This window comes from Cicer arietinum, chromosome 6 (genome assembly GCF_000331145.2).
Source record: "Cicer arietinum cultivar CDC Frontier isolate Library 1 chromosome 6, Cicar.CDCFrontier_v2.0, whole genome shotgun sequence".
Classification (NCBI taxonomy): domain Eukaryota; kingdom Viridiplantae; phylum Streptophyta; class Magnoliopsida; order Fabales; family Fabaceae; genus Cicer; species Cicer arietinum.
Window position 1 is genome coordinate 64,929,724 of NC_021165.2, and position 21,745 is coordinate 64,951,468.

At 27.9% G+C, this 21,745-nt stretch overlaps 2 protein-coding genes across 3 annotated transcripts in view; both read left to right on the forward strand.

Moving 5' to 3' along the window:
* Window positions 1-3,731: 3,731 nt before the first annotated feature.
* On the forward strand, window positions 3,732-6,537 carry LOC101501089 (alpha carbonic anhydrase 7-like). The gene is made up of 7 exons (XM_004505983.4): window positions 3,732-3,892; window positions 4,347-4,564; window positions 4,671-4,777; window positions 5,177-5,279; window positions 5,666-5,833; window positions 6,003-6,056; window positions 6,295-6,537. The coding sequence occupies exons 1-7, from the start codon at window positions 3,790-3,792 to the stop codon at window positions 6,436-6,438; spliced, it is 897 nt and encodes a 298-aa protein (XP_004506040.1). The 5' UTR covers window positions 3,732-3,789; the 3' UTR covers window positions 6,439-6,537.
* Window positions 6,538-17,557: 11,020 nt separating this feature from the next.
* Window positions 17,558-21,745, forward strand: part of LOC101500562 (uncharacterized) — an 11,722-nt gene continuing 7,534 nt past the window's right edge. The window contains exons 1-2 of one of the 2 annotated variants that reach the window (XM_073369849.1): window positions 17,558-18,107; window positions 19,011-19,560. In XM_073369849.1, the coding sequence (XP_073225950.1) occupies window positions 17,822-18,107; window positions 19,011-19,560 (836 nt within the window). In that variant the 5' untranslated portion in view covers window positions 17,558-17,821. The remainder of the gene's footprint in view (window positions 18,108-19,010; window positions 19,561-21,745) is intronic. The other variant, XM_004505982.4, reaches the window with a different exon arrangement.

The window sequence follows — 21,745 nt, forward strand, 5'->3', positions numbered from 1 at the left end:
GGTCATTGATCCAAGAGGTTTAATGAAAGAATACAATGATTTGGAGCCATTCCAGATCTAAAAAATTATATTGCTTCCAGTTGTATTCGAATACAGGATGTGTGTATTCGAATACACCTCTTTGTAACGTTCAAAAATATTCAAAATGTATACCTTGTATTTGAATACACATGTGTGTAGTCGAATACAGATTAGTGAAAATTTGCTACTGATTTACTATGTATTCGATTACAGATTATTGTAGTCGAATACAGATATATGGATTTTGGCCACTGACTTGCAGTGTAGTCGACTACACATAGTCGTAGTCGAATACAACTTTGAGACTTTTGCTTCTGACTTGCTTTGTATTCGAATACAGGATGCTGTATTCGAATACACTTATGCATTTTGTCAAAAACATGATTTTTAAGACTTTGTTAATGTTGTTTTGACTTTTGAAAATACTTTAAATGCATATGTAAATATGACTTGTTCTCATGTAATTGAAATATTGGTTTGTATCATATACCTTTACATTTTAACATTTAATGTTTGGATTTGAAGCTTATTAAAGAAGATATTTGATCTTCTTTTTGATCTTGTTGCATTGACCATAATTGTTGATCTTTGTCTTCATCAAAAACATGTAGTTTTACAACTTCAACCTTGCATAATGACTAATTATTAATCTCACAAATTCATAATGTATAAAAGCAAGATATTTTCCTAGAAGCAATTTATTGAGAGCTTCAATTGGTTACTATTCAAGTTATACATGGAGAAGTATTTTGCAGGCTCGTCTAGATGTTATTGAGAAAGTTGGCATTTGGTGAGTAGGGGATGATCATCAAATTCGTGTATGGGAGGATAATTGGCTTCCTTATCAAAATGATCACAAGATTTGGTCTCCTAAATCTTCTAATTGTGATATTATGTTGGTGTCGGATCTCATACATCATGATATTCAATATTGGAACTCCACCTTAATTAATGAAGGTTTTTCTTTTTCTTTTTGAAGCTCAACAAATTCTTCAAATGCCATTTTCTCTCAACTACAAGATGAGTTTGTGTGTGATGCTTCATTATCTACTATTTTTTCAATGAAGAGTTTGTATCAATTCTTAAAAGCAAGGCGTAATGCATCTACCTCTCATAATTCAGAGCAAAATATTGATCAGCAAGTGTGGAAAAAGTTGAGGAAAATAAAAAATATTCTAAGATACATTCATTTTGCTTGGAGAATATTACATGCAAAAATACTAGTAAAAATGATCTTTTTAAAAGATGAACCAGATGTGATCTATTGTGTGTTTTTTATGGATAACATAATGAGATAATTTCACATCTTTTCATGGAGTGTCACTTGTCAAAGCAAGTCGGTTTTGCTTCTCCATTAGGTCTGATAATTAATTCACATGATTCTAGGTACTTACCATTTTCAGAAGTGGTTGAAAAGAAATATTCTTGATGCAAATGAAAATGTGATTGTACATGTGTTAGCCTAATGTTATGAAATATGGTGTGTTAGAAATAAAAAAACATTTTAAGGGACTAGTGTTGATTTGGCTACCATTGTTCAAAAGACACAAAAATCTATTGTTAATTTTAATAGAGTTAGTGTGGCGTTGTTCGAGGGGCTAAGTGGATGTCTCAATTTTCTTATACTAATGTTTGTTGGACACCCCATTTATTGATTGTTATAAGTTTAATGTTGATGTAGCAGTCTTATAGATGAGGATAAATGAAATATTGGTCTTGTAGTGAAATATGTTGATGGTGTTGTAGTTGTTGGCAAATCATTTCATCACCAAATTAAGAGGTAACATATACTTTAGCTATGCGAAAAGAGTTTGGAATTTGCTAAAGATATAGAGGAGTCAGATGCTTCAAATATGGTCGTGGCTTGAGGCCAAATAAGATGCATATTATTTAATTAAATATACTCTTTAAAATCCAAATTATATGTTTGAAGAGACTCCACCTAGTATTTCTATTGTCTTGATTTTTGATTTACTGTCAAATTTTCTTTAAAGAAATTATCATTGACATAAAACAAAGTTAGAATTATCTCATCATGAGAGTGATGATAATAAAAATAAAACACAAAACCCATAAGACAATGGCATTATAGGAAACGTATATGCCAACAAAAGTTAGCCAAAAATTTCATTTTCGCTTAAGAAAATCAAATTCTACAAACATATTATTTCCTCATCATTCTCCTTCTCCCACCAAAAATAATCATTCTTTCTTCATCTTTTTTCGGTGCACAACATAGTCAATCGTCACTTATTTCATCACTAATATTCATTTATTCTTTCTCTCTCCATACAACTCAACTTTCTTTCTATATATGCTGACGAAACCAACAAAACAACAAAAACATTTCAACATATGATGTTCATCTAAATTTAGAGATTTAAATTTTTTTTGGTAACGATGAAGAGTGTTCAGATTAGATAAAAAAAAATATATATATATGATTTATACTCTTAAACATTTGTTTTGAAAAAAATCCTCAACGCCAAATATATAGTGATATTTTTTTTTCTCAAAAAAGAAAAAAAATATATCTTATATAGAAATATAGATTTAGATTCAAAACTTACTAAAAAATAATGATAACAAAATCGCATCACTTTTTTTCTTTCTTTGTCTTATTTCTAAACAAAAGAATTTATAAGTGAAATTTCATTTAGAAGTCTCAGGTATGACTTATGTGTTGTCTAAAAATAACTAAAATGCATGAAAAGATTTTGCATAGAACTATAGACTCAAACACGTACTACAAAAAAAACGAAGAAACATTCTTTCTTGTTCTTGTTTCAAAGAAAGAATAAATCTTTCACAAAATTTGTGGTTGTATTTACGACATTCAAAACTCATTTAGTTTAATTATTGTTGACATTCAATTTCTTTTAGCCTTTGTGTTTTCTTACTTTTTTTTTCCTGAGATTTTCTAAACTTGAAATGTATTAAACACATTTTAGCTTGAAGGAGGATATAAGATATCTTAGTTAGTTAGTTAATTAAATTGGTTTGTTAGTTACACTATCTAGTAAATTAGTTTACACTAGTTAATTGTTTTATTCAATTGACTATATAAATCTTTGTAACTCATGATATAAATAATATTATCTTAATTATTAATATTATTTAATTTACTTTCTTCATTTTCTTTATCAATAACTTAAATGTAGAACTAAACTTTAAATAAATTTCGAAAGGGAAGCGTAATAGACTCATAACTCACAAGTTTTTAGATGCAAATGTTATACTCGTACCTCGGGGAGCTATTATCTAATTTAGAAAGTTATAAAAGACTATTTTTGTAAATTAAACTAGCTAACATTAATTTGTTAAGACACTTCATTTTAGAGTCATGTTTGTAACTAGTAAGTTAAATTTTTAAATTCTCCTTATTCAGTATTATTGAGATAGCGATCTTTAAATAAATTAAGGGTACTCTAGAAAAATATCTAGTTTATGATAACAACGGAAATGGTCATAGTTTGTTGCTTAGATTTAGATTGGTAGACTCATTTGTTGATTTTACTATATTTATCTTTTTATTTTTTCTCTTTCAATATATTAATTATATGGATAAGTATTTATCAAATATTTTTCTATACAAAATGAGAATAATAGTAAACACGTTTTTTCTATGGCGTAAAATTTAAATAGTTTTAAAGTAAAAAAATCTCAATTTCTTATTTAATTAATTTTCGTACCCTCGTAGCTAGCTGTCTTTGTTTTCGGTGAACCATAGGTTGTCTATAAATATAAATAACTCCAAAGACAACATAGATGCAAATTAAAATGGCAAAGCTTGCTAAACTAGTTTCAATTTTCAGTTTGTTAACTGCGCTTGTTTTGCTATCATCATGCCCAGCAATATCTCAAGAACTTGGTAACAATCAATCCCTTTTAGCTTACTTGCCTTTTTCTTCTTAATTTGTATAAGATACCATATTTTTATTAATTAATTCAAAATTATTCATGTGAGGACCTACTTCTCCAAAAAAAATTTAGTATTTTCTTAAATCTTAATAAAATACACGGTCCTACTAACTAATACTATTCTAATTTTAAATATAAACAAAAATAATATTAAAGAAAATAAATGTATCTGATTCAAAATTTAGATCAGATACATTAATTTTTTTAACTATACTTTTGCTAAAAGACTATAGGAAGTATAATTTAATTAAGTAGTTAATAAATTTAAAATTAAAGTTGAATCACTTGAAAAGTATTCAAATTCGATTTTAGTTAAACAAATTTTTAATTAGATTTTACTTATTACCACTAATAATTTTTTTAATATATTTGTGAATTAATTTTTGTTTTGATGACACTTGCAGAAAACCAGAATGAGTTTAGTTATGACGAAGATAGTGAGATAGGACCACAACATTGGGGAGACATTAAACCTGAATGGAGTTTGTGCAAATATGGAGAAAGGCAATCACCAATTGATTTGATAAATAAATTAGTTGAAATTGTATCATATTTAGGACCACTTCAGATTAGGTCCAAGCCCTCCAATGCAATTCTTAAAAACAGGGGTCATGATATCAAGGTCAGTTAATAAAAATCTAATTGTACAAATGAATCATTATTCAAAAAAAAGTTATGTTTTCTTTTTCTCTGTGTACCCCTAATTAATTTCTTTGAATTATGAATAGTTGGAATTCACTGAAAACTCAAACTATCTACTAATCGATGGAATTCAGTATGCACTTAAACAATTTCATTGGCATTCTCCCTCAGAACACACCATAAATGGCAGAAGGTACATACTTTCTTATTTCTTACATATTTAATTTCTCATCTAACAAAATCATAATATTTCATCCTTAAAAATACATATTTAGTTTCAGATAAATGATTCTCAAACATCAAAGTTTGACATCAAACACCGGATGTCATACTGTTTATGTTTTTTTTTTTAATAACTTTTTATTCCACTTTGAAATCCGGACACACACAATTGATGTCTTTGTGTTTGATGTTAAAAAGCATGTTCCCATAACAATACTCTTATTTCCATAAAAAAAATATTATTTTATTTAAGGAGAAACTCTAATTAACAATAAGGGAGATTTACTATTGCTTTTACATTAATTAAAATATATGACTCATATAATTTGGTATAGTTAAATTAATTATCCAATAATTAATTGTGTTGCAGATTAGATCTAGAGTTACACATGGTACATCAAACTCCATCCGGACAAATAGCGGTGATCGGAGTATTGTACAGAATTGGAAAACCAGATACTTTATTGTCATTGGTAAATTAGTTAATTAAATAAAATTTCTTATGCCATATACTTTTTTTTATAATGAGTGAGTTAATTGAATTAATAGAATAATTTGGATTTATTGTTAGTGTGAAAAAGTTTTAGATGTTAATCAAATCACATATTATTTTTTAGTTTAGTCATTTTTATAAAAGATAGTTGTGTTAAAATTTGATTAATAAAAACTGATGTATTTAGTTCATATTATCAGCTAGATACATTAAATTTTTTGTTGACCAACTTTTTTCTAAATAGTTTCTTATAAAAAACACAAGAGAAAGTTCTATTTTTAAAAACTAAATTTTTATGATGATTGAACATGATTGACCAAAGATATAAATTTTTTATTGTTTAATGTTCATATTTTTAATTTATAGTTGAGAAAAGACCTAAGGGCAATTTCTGGACAAACTGGGGAAGAAAGAGTGGTAGGTGTCATCAATCCTAAGTTGGTTAAATTGGATAGAGATGAGTATTACAGATACAATGGTTCATTGACTACTCCAGCATGCTCTCAGAATATTACTTGGACGATTATTCGAGAGGTTAGTTTAATTTGCTAGCTAGCTCCCTTTAATTTAATTTTTAAATAATTAGTTTAATTGATGATATCTATTATGCTACAAATTTTCTTATTACCTTCTTCTAAATTAATTTTTTTTTTGTTCTATAACTTTCTTCTGAATTAATTTGTTATTCTGTTCAATTAATCAGGTGAAATCAGTTTCGAAGAAGCAAATCGAATTGCTTCGAGTTGCCGTTCATGATGTAAGTTAATTATTATTAAATACAACATTAGTCAACTAGTTACTAAGATTAATTAGTTAGTAACTAACTAGTGTTAATATAGTATCTAATAATTATTTCCATAGATAAAAAATACAAACTAATTTGTCTTCTTCTACTACATGTATTATAATGTTAGTTTTATCAAACTTAGCTGTTTAGTTTTTTTATATAATTGTGCACAAGTGTTATGTTTTAAACATCTACCTTCACTTGGCAGGAATCAGACAGTAATGCAAGACCATTGCAACCATTAAACGACCGCTTAGTGCAGCTCAACAGACCAAAACGTTGTCAACCTTTGAAGTTCGAATCCACTCATGATGACCAAAACATGATTAGGAACTTGTATGATAGTGAATAATACATTTTCACATGAACTAGTTTGATCCTCTTATGTGATGTTGTATCGTGTAACATAGATGACTATTATATTATGTGATGAAAAACTTTCTATTTTTTATTAATAGTCTTCACAATTGTTACACCAAACAACAACAATAAAGGATCTAAATTTTCAATAAGAAAATACAAATATTTATAAATAAATTATGTAAAACTAGCTATTTCTCAAGAATAAATATTTGTTACAATGAAGTTTCATAATTACAAACATAATTTTAGCTAAACCACTTTTGCAAGGACTTTCATGATAGTTGACCTATGTAATGGATCATCTTTCACACAATCCTTAGCTAAAAAACAGAGTGCCTCTGGAAGAGAATAATCCTTTAAATTTGGATTCATAAAACTCAATCGTTCAAAACCAATATAATCTCTAATTGATTTTCCATCAAACTTTTATATTCCTAATATCAACTCAAGTAACACAACCTCAAATGGAACACAAATTATTGGGCTTGATTTGTATATGGGAACTATTTTTGCTGATAAAGTATACAAAGAAAAGAACACGTGACATTATTATTTTTATAAGATCAAATATATTTAGATCAAACACACACTCTTGAAAGATTAATTAGAAGAACCCCACAACTTCATTGAAAATTAATAATAAAATTTAAAAAATCTATAAAATGCAAAATTCAATATCTGAATCAAAGTTACGGAGTTTACTATCCAATTATTTGTGTCAATAATTGCAGTTGGCAGACATGACATTAGAGATCGTGACTTAAATGTATTAGGAATTTGTCAATATGTGTGGTCCAGTGAGTAACAAGTAGGCGGAAAAACAAATGGCTACAAGTGGTTATATAAGAAGATATTTTGTTTATCAAAAGAATCTATATTAGTTTATTTAAATTATAAAGTATATCAAAGTAATATGAATTTAAATTCAAATTTATTATAAAAAAAAATCACAAAACTTTAATTAATATAACAAAATAACACTATTACTATAAATATGATAAAATTAAAGTATTTGAAATATATATATATATATATATATATATATATATTTAAATATATATATATATATATTTAAATATGTATATTAACAATGTCGAAATTATTAATTGAAATTTGAAAAAAATTAAAGTTATTTAATCAATCTAAACTAAAACAAATATTATATTACAAGAAAATAAAAAAAAATGTTTCCCTCAAACAACGAAACTATAAAAACATATAAAAATAAAATTAATTTATATAAAAATTATTTATTTAAATAAATTAAAAAAAATAATTTATAATATAATTTTAGATCATAAAATAATCATAACCCACTTTTTTTATATTATAAACCACAATTCTTTAACAGACTTTAACGGAGAATAAAATGAAAACCTGATTTATTTGGTAGGATCGCGGTGTGTGCCGGAAATTTCAGGTTTATTTATATAAAAATAAGATGAAAATGAATTTATTTTCATTCATTAAATACTTGTCACACACGACGTCCGTTTGTTTCTATTTGTTTTTTACCAATCAAAATCAGCAACTTCCAAAAAAATATCATGTGTATGTCTTTTCTCCTATTCAGACACGTTGCAGATTCTCCATTGCACAATAAATTATGTAATTAAATATTAGAAAAGCTTTGGTTACTATTTTATTTTTTTTACATAAAAGAAGACAATTTCTATGATATTTTTTTATAAAAAGAGTGTATTACTACTTTTAATTTTTTAATTAATAAATGTGATTTTTTCTTTTTTACATATGTTTTTATATATTATATATTAAGTTGGTCAAATTAGTTATATTAGTAGAGTTGTTAAAATTAGTTAGTTCAAATGGATCAGCCGCTAACACACATGGTTTGAGTCTAATAATTTCAGTCTGAATTTTGAAAATTTTATCGTGTACCTCTTCTTTTCTTTATGTACTTCCAAAATGTAAAAGAAAATACCAAAATACTCTCATATATATTAAAAGTGATCATTTTTTTCATTTCAACATTTCCGGAACTTTTTCGAATTTTTTTTCTTTCAAATTTACAATTTCAACTTCTGAAAATTTGAAAAAAGTTTTTCGGTACAGAGTATCATTTCCGAAAATCATCTTTGAAGTTCTTTGGAATTATCGAGAAACTTATTTCAAGTTTTCCGAAAAATAATACACTACCACGACATTTCCGGAATCTACCGGAAGACTTCATCCACAAGTTTTCCAGTAGTTATTTGATTTTTTAAATTAATTTTTTTGTTTTAATTTTTTATTATATTAGTATATACTTAATTCGTTTAATTTTAACTAATTTTTTCAGTGGGTAGAGTTAGAGGTAGAGATGACAAAGTTGTTGGAATAATACATGACTTTGAATCTTCATCGTCTATAGATGCTGCTCCGGAAACTCGTAGAAGACGACGATTTATAATAGAAGATGATGACATAGAGGAGTAGGTTCATATATCTATCCCGAGGAGGATCACTAAAATAGGGAGGATCAAATACATGAGGAGGAGGGACCTATATAGCATGAGCATGAGGTGAGTTGTATCCCGGCCGCCGGAGGGTCATATGATCTCTCAGTCCTTAATTATATATAGTGTATTAGTTATTAATTATTAAGTATTAATTATTATTTATAGTGTATTAATTATTAATTATTATGGTGTGTTAATTATGATGTATTATTTAATGGTGTATTTATGATGTATTATTATTTAAAAAAATTTATGGTGTATTAATTATTAATTATGGTGTATAAAAAAAAGGTGGGTAGCAGAAAGAAGTTTTCTGGAAACACCTTACCGAAAAAGATGAAGAAAGTTTTTCATACACATTTTTTTTCATTCTATACCGAAAATCTTTTTTTGAATTTTGCGGTAAATACCTTATGTATGAGAAAACTTGTAAAAATTGTGTCCGGAAGCAGTGTACTGGAATTCTTCTAAATAGTTTTTCCAAAAGTTATCTGAAGTTTTTTACCTACCGCAAATCTTTTTTACTGACTCCAGAAATGATGAAAAGGTAAAGAAAAATTAATTTTGGATTTGGTAAAATAGTAAAAAATAAAAAATATTTATAATCTTTTCATAAATTTGTCGGGGTATAAGTATAAAAATTGGAGTATAGGGTAAATTTTTCCTGAATTTTTCAAAGTTTTTTATTTCGATCTGAATAAACCCATTACCCATTCAAGTTAGCCTGTATGGGTACCGGGTAGTCTGCTACCCACATAACCAATTTTAAAAAAATAAAAATAGTAAAATTGACCCACTTAGTAGGTTATAAAGAGTAAACCATTTTTTTTTAAAATGGACATTCAAATCGATTCACACTAAATGAATAAGTAGTATACCATAATTTATTTTAAATGGATCGAAGAAAATTTTCAAGTTAAAAGAATCGCAAAGAAATGAAAAGTATAACGAGTAAAAGAAAATGTGTGGGTTACTCGCTCAACCCCCAACCTGTCTACGGTCGGACTCGAGTATTATTTTATCAGCTCAGATTAAAATAGGGTTTTTTTGACTCGATCCGAAAAAATCTACAATCCGTAAAGGTCGACCCTATATAGGCTTAGTAGTCTGTTTTGATAGCTTTATGTTTTAATTTAATCTCCTTAAATTTATGTTTTATGTAAGGGTCAACCTTATATAGGCTTTATGTAAGGGTCGACCCTATATAGGCTTAGTAGCCTATTTATCTTTCTCTCTCAAAATCACTCCACCACTAAAGAAAATTATTCTCCTCCATCTTCTTTTTACCACTGTGAGAATAACTATCCATCGTTCTTCTACTACCACGAGAAGATCCATCATCTGTCTCACTCTCAATTCGCTTGTGTTTGCGTCGATGTCAACCACACACTGTCATTATCGAGTTGTCGTTTCCAAGTTCGTCTTCAATTTTTAATGAATTAACAACGGAGATAGACAATGCATAATGGAAGAGAGAGGCAATGAAGAACATCGAAGGGAGTCAGTGAAGAATGACGGAAAAATATTGGGAGGAAATAAGAAACTTGATTATTTTTTATATATATTTTAATAAATAAATATTAATTATTTTAAAATAGAGCAAAAATATAAAATTTCAAAATTTGATGGTGTTAAATTTAAAACATGGTCAAACTTAGTCATAGATGACATGTCATTATGTTAATGGTGATTTAATTTGATAGTATCGAAACATGTTAATTTTCAATTGTACCATAGAAGTGTGTATAAAAAAAATTGAAATGATTTGAATCTCGATATTCATTAGAAATAGATTTCAAGGTTCAATAAATATTGACATAAATTACTAACCAACAAAGTTTTTGTGATAACAATAGGAGTTCAACTCACACATCTTGTAAAATATAAATCAACTTTTTACTATTTGAATAACAGTATGATTAATATTATTTCTTAGGGAAAATATTATTCTGAAAATACTCCTAACTATACCAATAGGTAAAAAATAATGGAAAGATACTAACAAAACTCTTATAAAATAGCTAACTAATTATGATACACTATAATGCTCAAGTAACTAATATTCCCCTCTCCTTGAAATATATTTATATATATAATATATTAAATGAAAGAAGTTTTACAATAAAATGATGGAATGATTAAATCTTGACTACAAAATCATACATAAATTGTCATGATTATTTAAGTGAAACATATCAAATAAGATGAGTTTTACAGTGAAATAGTTAAATCTTGATCATACAATCATACATGGATTGTCATGATTAAAAATTTTTTAAGTGGCACACGACTACTTCAATAATTCTTAATCACAACAATTCACATATAATTGTATAGTCAAGATTTAATAATCTCACTGTTTTATCCTAAAACCCATCTCATTTGATATGCTATATATATCCCCTCAAGTTGAGCAACATATGCATTGAAATCCAACTTGACAAGAAAGTAATGAAAAATCGAAAGCAATAGTAAACAAATCCGCAAGTTGTAAGTTTGAAAGAAATAGGAAGAGGTAATATTTTTTTGCTACAACTTCTTCCTTATAATATGGCAATCAAGATCAATATGTTTGGTACGTCCATGGAATGAAAAATTTGATCTAATATGATGTGCTAACTGATTGTCACAATACAAGAAAGTCTAACCAACAACCTATAATTTGAATTCATGGAGAAGATATGTAAGCAACTGGATCGGATCTCATATATCGTAGATGTCATGACTCGATATTTTTCTTTGAACTAGATGTATACCCGCTTATTGCGCGGCATGGGTTTTTCATGAAATAAATATAATTTTTTTAAAAATTGTTTGGAGAATTAAAAATGTTAATTTTGAGTGAAAAATTGTATTTTAAATAGATATACAGTAAAATTTCAACACGTTAGAGGTTGAGTTCGGAGATATATAAAATTATTTTGATATCGTAGAACTAAGATTTAGTGAAAGATTTAATTATTTATCAATACTAAGAGATCGAAAAGTTCAAAATTATAAAAATTATTTACAAAGATGCAAATGACAATTGATGCTCGAAAATGTTTCAAGTTTAACAAACTTGTATTATGACAATGGAATATGTTCCATAATCATAATTAAAGTGTCTATTTGTACAAATGGCAGAAGTCTTATTTACATTGTTATATATTTAATAATATTACATAAGTTTAAAGTTTCAGTTAATTATAATAAAATATACACAATAAAATTGAAATAAAAATTAACACTCATAAAAATAAATTAGTAGAGTTATTTTACTGTCATGGATTTGCTTCAATTTATTTTGTTGTCAATTAGCTCACTAGCCAAACAAAGTTTAATATATAAATTTTTTCCCTCTTGGAGTAATACCCTCTAGCAACATCAACATGATAGTCATTTGAATCCACCATTTTTATAAGTTACTTAAATCACCTTCACATTTACATAACAACTAATCGATACAATATAGTCATATAGAAAATATGTAGACTTACCAAACATGAAATGCAGAAGCACAACTGAATCATAGTTCAAAACCATAAAAAATAATTAATTCAAAAATAAGATATCGTTACCATGGTAGCTACTCAATATTGTTGGTCTTTTATGACAATTCAAGAGAACATCAACTTTACTTCTTCAATGCAAAAAATATAAATCAGAAAATCTCAATAGAGACTTGAAATTGAAAAACACAACTAAACTGACAAATTTGATCCATGCAAGAAATTACAAAGAATCTTGAATGCAATCTCTTTTAAATTGTAACTTTGATTTTATACAAGATTGATGCAATACTATCTATGGCAAACTAGCAAAGAAAATTGTGGCTATAGCAATATGGTAAAAATTGATGAATTACCAAATGGGATGAATGCAATACTTTGGTTTAGAATAAACAATAATTCAATTACCAAATAAGATGAATGAATTGATTGTTTAAAATTTATGCTTCAAATTGATTGAGAAATTAAAGGAAATACATTGATGATAATATATTAACGTTAACGAATTTATTAAGGAAGGATGAGTGTCTTAAAAATTAATTAGTTGATATATTTAAGTTTAGAAGACATAGAAGTTTAGTGAGATCCAAAATGTTTTTTTTTACAAACCAAAGAAGTTTGAAAATTTTACCCCATACCCCCTTAATTATACATATACCCCTAAATCAGGAATGAAATGACGTTTTTACCCTCGTTTAAATAATAAAACTTCAAAAAAAATTCCATTTTCAAAAGTTTTCCACACTCAAGAGTGAGGTTTTTTTGAAACTTCTGGAGAACTTGAAAATAAGTTTTCCGGTACACAAGATACACTCCGAAAAACTTGTTTGAAGTTCTCCGGTAGAGAAGCTTCTTCCGGAAAACATTTTTTGAAGTTCTCCGGTACAAAACACTATTCTGGAAAACTTTTTTGAACATCTCCTGTACATAGGCTTGTTTTAAGAATATCGAAGCTAAATATTTTCGACAACGACGATGATTTATGCTGCATTAATTATTAATTATGTATAATTAATTATTAATTATTAATTATTAATTATTACGGCGTATTCATTATTTATGGTATATTATTCATAGTGTATTCATTATTTAATGATGTATTTATAGTGTATTAATTATTAATTATTTATGGTATATTATTCATAGTGTATTCATTATTTAATGATGTATTTATAGTGTATTAATTATTAATTATTTATGGTATATTATTCATAGTGTATTCATTATTTAATGATGTATTTATAGTGTATTAATTATTAATTATTTATGGTATATTATTATTTAAAAATATTTATGGTGTATTATTTATGGTATATTATTATTTTTAAAAATTGTGTGTACCGAAAATATTTTTAGAAAGTTTTCTAGAAACACCTGTACCGGAAATCTTTCCAATAAATTTTTTTGGTAGTACAAAGTTTTTCGATAGTACAGTTTTTTCACTTCTGTACCGAAAAATCTTTTTTAAAGTTTTCCAAGTAAAAATTTTATGTACCGGAAATATTGAAAACAGTTTTCCGGAAATAAGGTGTGTACCGGAATTCTTCAAAAAAGTTTTTCGAAAAAAATAAAATGGTTAAAAAAAAAGTAACTTTAAATTGATAAAATAGTAAAAAAAAAAGGGTATAATTGGCATTTTCATACAATTATGGGGTATAGGTATAGAAATGGGGGTACAAGATAAATTTTTCAATAAGTTTAGTAACAAAACAGTGAAAACAATAGTCATATGCATTTAAGTAACCGAAAAGATGAAAATGAAATTGCATTTAAGAATATGAATGATAAGATATTACAATGAAGGAATAAAAAAGAGAATTTAGAAAGAATGAATTATTATAGAGGATGACACATCATATATTTTTATAATGTGAAACAAATTTGATTAGATGACACGTAAATAGATAATGTGTCAATGGAAAGAAAGATGAAACTATTTTAAGACATTATAATAGATGAAGATTAGGAAACAACTAGATGCTTCTTAAACTTCTTAAGAGATTAATAAATAACAAAAAATAAATAAAAATTCAATAACTGATTTGTGTGTGTCGAGACAACTAGTTGAATCACTATCGCAATAGACTTTGAGTTGAATGATGGATGTGGAAGGCAGCATGCTGCCTTGACTTGGAGAAGACTTCAGGTATTTGAGGACTTGAATGGTTGCATTGTGATGAGTTGTTGTGGGGTGATTCATGAACTAGGATCATTGTTGCACTGCAAAACATATGTCTTGTGTTGGTCAAATAAATCATTTTGCCAATCATCCTCCTACATGTTGCTGGACCGGAAAGGGGTATCCTGAATCTTTGGTTAACTTTGGTGGTTTTATGTGTAGGAACATAACATGATTTAGCACCTAAAAAACCAACAACATATAATATAACTAAAGTATATTTATGTTGATATATGAGTTCCAACATTGGATCTTAAATCTCAAGGCTTAAAATCTATATTAAATTGTAATTACACAAATATCATTGCTAAAAATTATAAACATAATTTTTTGATTGATCTCTTATTTAGACAAAGAAGATGAATGAATTAAATTTTGAATTGAACATACATACATATATATAGATCACTAAGAAAATTAAAAAAAGAGGAAAAAATACATTTGAAGGCTTAAACCCACATTTTAATACTAAAGTAGGTTAAATACATAATTAACAAGTGCCCACTTACATTTTTAATGATGAATTTCTATATTTAAAACACTAACGAGTGTCTTTGAGATATTTATTAGTATTTATCTTATTTATAAGCAACTTAAGATATCTACTTAACGAACGATAAAATCATAAAAAATAGGATGCTATATTTCACCTACTAATTAATTAATTAAAAGAACTTAATTGATTAATTTAATCAATTAACACATAAAAACTTTTAAAAAAAATGAACTCGTAACTTATGAAATTAAGGTATTTGGCTTCGTTCAAGTGTCCAACCCTTTGGCTTAGTGCCAGGGTACCTTACAAAACTGATTTGGAGTGTTACACCAAACTTATTGTCCAAAAGGACTACTCCAATACACATAACTGTCACTACCAACAACGGAGAAAACATAAATCTAGATCAAAGTAAAACAACAACAATAAATCAAATCAAATAATGAATCTGCCAGATAGCAACTCAAAAAATAAAAATGTAAAACTCATTGATAGGACACAAAATAATCTTCGTATTGTCTTCTTTACATAGCTCAAACTCAACAATAATACACATCTTTTTATCTAACTTGAATTTAAATGTTTGTTGTGTGTATGACATATTGGGCATTATTAGATAGTGGCAACTTGTCCTTGTATTTTTTTTCTTTTATTCTCTAACACTTGTAATATAGTTCTATCATATATTTTTTATTTGTTGTTTCTATTTGTAGATAAAAAAGTAACACAATGGATGATTTTGGTACTATAGATATGAACAACAATAAAATAAAATAAAGGTAAAATGTATTTTGATGTCTTTTATATTTTATGAAAGTCAAGACAATACAAGAAGGAGAATAATAAAATAAATAGAGGCAAGCATAATAAAATATATAGAGGCTACAATGAAATATTGACGCTCTAGACAAATTCTGTGTGAATCTATTACTTTTGAAGGTGAACATCGTTATACTATATTATTTTGATTTTTGAATGTCTAACTTATTTTAAAGTTTTTTTGACAGTACGTTTTACTTTTAAAATTTGCTTTCAAATTTTATCCAAATAAAAGAAAGTTCAACATTATTATCGGGCAATGAAAATTTTACACTTTTATTTTGTAAAATATATTACAACATACTAACTTGTAATTAGAGGTAAAAGGAAACTTAAGAAAAAAAAGAAAAAGAAAAAGATACAAGGATTAAAAGACTTCATACAAGGTGACAGAAGAACACATATATCAAATGGACGATGATATTTGTCTTCAATTTTTATATAAAAAGTCTTTAATTTTTGTTTAAGAAGTCTTCAAAAACTTTAAAGCAAATGTTAATTTATGTTAAAATGACATATTTTAAAGTATTATATATATAATTTTTATCATGAAATGAACGTTCAAACATATCAAATATATGTTATGGTCGGTAATCATTTGAGACGTAAATAAGAGATTTAATAAATTATATTTTTCATTATTTGTTGTCAAAGGTCCACATGTTACCAATTATGAAAGTAAAAATTGCACAAAAGTCATGTGGAAGAGAAGTGGACTGAATTAATGTGCTACGTTGGGAAATATTCATATTTTTATGGTTTTTTAATCCAATTCCAACAAATACAACTACACATTCCAATATTCAAACATTTAGTATTACTAACTTTTAGAATTACTATTTTGATGCGAAAAACTTCTTTCATTTAGTTAAGATTAAGAAGAATTTAATATATTCAAAGAACTTTCATATATATATATTGGCGTCCAAAAATATATATAATACAATAATAATAATAATTAGAGAGGATACACATGGTCATTATAGCTTAATTTTACACAAATGATAATAACTTAATAAATTTCTCCACTTCACTAATTTTAATAGTATAACATAGAAAAATAAATTATTCTAATTTAAAGTCATTGTAAAATTAATTTATATCAATAATGTATATATCTATTAAACACATATTAATATAATAAAAATATAAAAATAAAAAATAAAGATAAAGATAAATATTTAGAGAAACCACATTTTTAATCCCTAAAAACCTGTAGTGTTCTCATTTTTGTCTTTGATTCAATTAAAAAAATAATTTCATAATTGAATCATCAAAACTTCACTTAATTTAATCTATTTTGATAATAAATTATTTTTTCATATATGATTTTAATATTTAAAGATTAAATTTGTATTTTTAACTAAATCATAAATAAAAAATTGAAATTTTTAAAAAATTAAATATTAATTTATATAAAATATAAATAGAATTTAATTTGTGTATATTGAATATAAAATATTCAGTGTTAGAATAAAAATTATTTATACCGATAAATTATATAAATTAAATGAATATAAATATTCCTCATTTTTTATGCTTAATTTTCATACATTGGTCAATCGAACTTTTTGATTTTTGAAAAAAAAAAAAAAAAAGGTTAGTCAATGCAGCTTTATTACCACAAAAGTGTTTTACTAATTACTTTCCCACAAATGGTACGGATCAAAAAAAAAATTTATGAGGAGAGTGGCTTCAAACGGAATGAAAAAAACAATACCACCATTGATACCATTCCCCAACCCATCGCCTCTCAACTTCCGTAAACACTAAGTCTATTTTTCTTAACTCAAAATTAGTAACAAATCACGTTTCCACACTGTTGCTATTTTGAGCGAACTAGGGTTTACTACATTTTTTCTTCGAAAACTTCAAACTCAAGATATTCCAATAAACAACACTGATTCCATTAACATTATCGAACAAAAATGGTTCCAAGTCCTTCATCTGAGAATCGGAAGAAAATGAAAACAACAACGTCTAGTCCTTTGAGGAGATCTGAGAGAACCAGGAACCTTTCATCTTCTACTTCTACTACTTCAAATCATTCACCTTCTACTTCTTCTAGAACCTCCATTTCGAAGAGACACGTGTCGGTTAAAAAGTTGGCGTTTGACGGTGAAGAAAACGATGCTGGAACTTCTTCGAATCTCAAAGTTAAGAAAATGGATGCTCGTACTTATCGTTCTACTTTAACAAAGCAAAAAACCAAAGGTAACGTTTGGTTTCTATTAACTCCAATTTTTTGGTGGAAATTTTGATTTCACTAATTTTTATTGTTAAGTTTCTTGACATTGTTGATTTGACTTTGTTAACCTTTTTTTTTTTTAATGAGAAGGAAATTATTATTGCTAAATTAGGTTGTAAATATGAGTAGTTATGAGTTGGTAGAGATAGTTGGAGTGGTTATGGTTAATGAACTAGTTTTTAAAGCAGTTACATTGGTGTACAAGATGGAAGAGTTTGTTAGAGTTCAATAGAATAGAGAGTGGTGTGGTAATGAATTTGTTATTAGACTAGTTGATAGAGTTGGTTAGAGGCTCTTTGGCATCGACACTTCTGATTGAAGATGTGTCCAGGTGTTCGACACATTTCGGGGATACTGACCCATTGGTTACATTCAATTAATTAATTTTCTCAAATTATTACATGTGTCAGCATCAATGTTGTGTTTAGTGTCTATGTCAGTATCCGTGCTTCATAGGTCTGTTATTGTGATGAAAAAAAATCAACAATGCTGGTCTTGTGTTTAAGTTTTGTATAGTTCTCTCTGTTATAAAAATGCAGAGAATTGAAAATGTTGCTAAGTGAGGTGTGCTGGTTTAGTATAACGTTACTCTTCATTTCAAACCTTTCGTAGTTTTAGGATTTTTTTTTTTGTTTCAAGACAATTGGTATTTTATAAATCCAACATATATTTGACCTTTGTTTTTCATCTATACCCTTAGAGTAATTATGTTATTTGCATTGAAAAATGGAAGTTTATAAAACATTTATTGATAGAGTGAAGGTTTTTTTGGTACAGATATGCATCAGTTAATTGATTTTTTAAACTGTGCGTAAAAACCTTAAAGGGAGTATTGTTTATTTTATTATTTTTGTTTTATTGATTGCCAGATAGCCAGAAAGAGTCAAATAGTATGAATAGGTCAACCCCTAAATCTAGTCACATTGGTGGAGAGAAGATTGATGAGTGCTTTGAAGGGAATAGTTTACATTGTAAAGAAGTTTGCAAGGATAGTATTCTGCCATCCGAAGATTCCAAAGATGCAGATATGAGGGCAGAATCTAGTTCGAGAGGGACTGTGAAAGAAATGTTAGAAAATAATGCGACGATAAGCTCGACGGTGGTACCATCTAATTCCACTACTCACAAGACTGGTGGGACACCTGAAAGAGTTCAGCCTGATAGCCATGTAGAGGAGACATCACAAATGTTACCATCAAGGAAAGCAGATTCAGGTGAAAATTTGATTAGAAAATGTGTTGGGAATGATAAGGGTGAAAATTTGACACCTTCTAAAAGAAAAAACACAGTGGTGGACAAGCATTCTGATGCTTCTGCTACATTAGTTGGTGATGACGACTGCAACTTAATTGTGGATGCCGACTCGACAAAGCTTTGCTGCAACGTTGTAGAGACTAGTGGGCCTTCCAAAAGGATAAGGTAACTGTTATTTGCTAGCAAACTATATAGAATTTGTTGATAGATCTGGTATAAATCGTTGAGGGAAACACGATATATATTGAATGGAACTGATATTATGATTAACAATACTCTAAGAATACTTTATGATTAACAATACTCTAAGAATACTTTCTGCAGAGTCGTGGACATGAAAACAGAGAGAAATACAACTGATGAAAACCAAATAAATAACTACTAGAAACTAACACAACCTCTGGGAATTAGACAGCATAATTTCTCCCAACCAACTCAATGCCTTCCTTTTTCCCTTTCAGCCTATGTTTATTATTCTAACCTCTAAAAAGGATATACTCCGTCACTGTAAAACATTCAATAAGAATAGAGTACGCGGTGATTATTTTTAAAAGACGGTTATTAAGTAGGTCTACATGGCAAGATGATGGGGGGCCCGAAGTGTCTTTTCTACTCTAGTTTGCATTTCATTATGCTATCAACAACTGAGCTTTATCCACTAGGGGGCTAGGGTACATGGGGTAATTGATACCAGCGGGAATGCATCTTTATTCTTTCAAAGTTTTCTTAGATTTTTGCAAGCCCTTTTAATCAAAATGTTTTCTAGTTGAACTACTTTCTCTATATTTGTTTCCTTCTCACATGATCTAACCACCACTTGGATTATAAGACACTTTTCTACGAAAAAATCACACTAAATATGCTACCTGATATATGTCAGTCATATCAAGCATCTTTTGTCCTTTTCTAAATTTATGATTAATCACTTTTTGAGTAAAGCACATTTCCCTCCTTTGAGGAAGGCTTAACCTATTTATAAATTAAATTCCTTTCCCTTGGAGATGAATGTGTCCAAACTTCAGTACATTTTAATGCAAACAATCTTTTTCTACAGTCCCCCGTCCCTTCTTTGATTTTTAACATCTTCAATGTCTAATTTTAAATGTCCACTATCAAAATCATGCTTTAGATTATTTGGATATGTGTAAAGAAGACCTATAAAAATGTTAGTAAGGAGGGTTGACCAGGTATAAATTAGCCCAATAGTTAGAGGTTGAAGGAGAGACCAAGAATACTAAAGGTCCATTAAGAGAAATTTGGAGGTAAACGACTATCTTCAAATTTAATATATGATGAGAGGAAATTATGGCGTGATATGGTTCATCTAGCCAATCCCACCTAGTGCGATAAGGCTTGCTTGTTATTTTGTTGTTACTATTAGTCGTGGGATATTATAATATATAATAAATATTTTGTATGAAGTTCTAAAACTGATAAATATGTTTTCAAAACATTAGTTGATCATTTGAACTCCTAAAACTAATGTGGGAGGTATTAGAAGTTGTAAAAAAGGAAAAGTCATCAGGAGGCTTGTTTGTAGTTGCTCACCACCACATAGTGTTTGGTTCGGGTAAATGGAGGTGAGAGATGCAAAATGGTTTCTGACTCAATTTTGGTTCCCCTCCTATATTGGGGTGTGATTTGGATAGGAGAGATGAGTTTGTAAAATTTTAAATGCATTAACAAAAATATCCTAACATAAAGTGTACCGTATTCCAAATTTTAGATTTTTGAGGTACCCTTTTTTTCTAGGTTTGTTTGTTTTTCATTTTGCTAACTCCCTAATAGATCTAACTTTTGCTTCCTCACACACACTGCACTCTTTTTTCTTTCACCAAGGTTTTATTCCTTTGGGTTTTCCTAGTAAGCTTTTTAACGAGGCAATTGGTGTTCCCGGGCACTATTGTTACCTTGGGAATTGGTCTAGTCCCCCCAAGCTTTGTTTTCCCTCTTTTCATTTTAATGTACGTTTTAAGGTGCTGCAAATGATAGGTGGTTGATTTGGGTGCCAAATTTACCATATGAAGCTTTTGCACTCTTTCTCTTTTTGGCTTAAAAAAAAAAGATACGGGTAGATATAGTAAACTAGTCGTTCCGCTACATTGAAGTCCCTCTTCACCCTGTCAATCAAACAAAGAGAGGGTAATCTATCCTCTGATCTCGTTAACAAAATATCTAATAATGAAAATTCCCCCCACACACACGCACACACATTAAATTTACTCCTCTCATTTGAAATTAAACAGACCGCAAAAGAGAGAAGTGTTGCACATTTCATCTCTCACAGGAGAGAATCATAATTTTAAAATTACGAGGTGAGGGCGGTATAATTTAAGCATCTTTTAGGGAA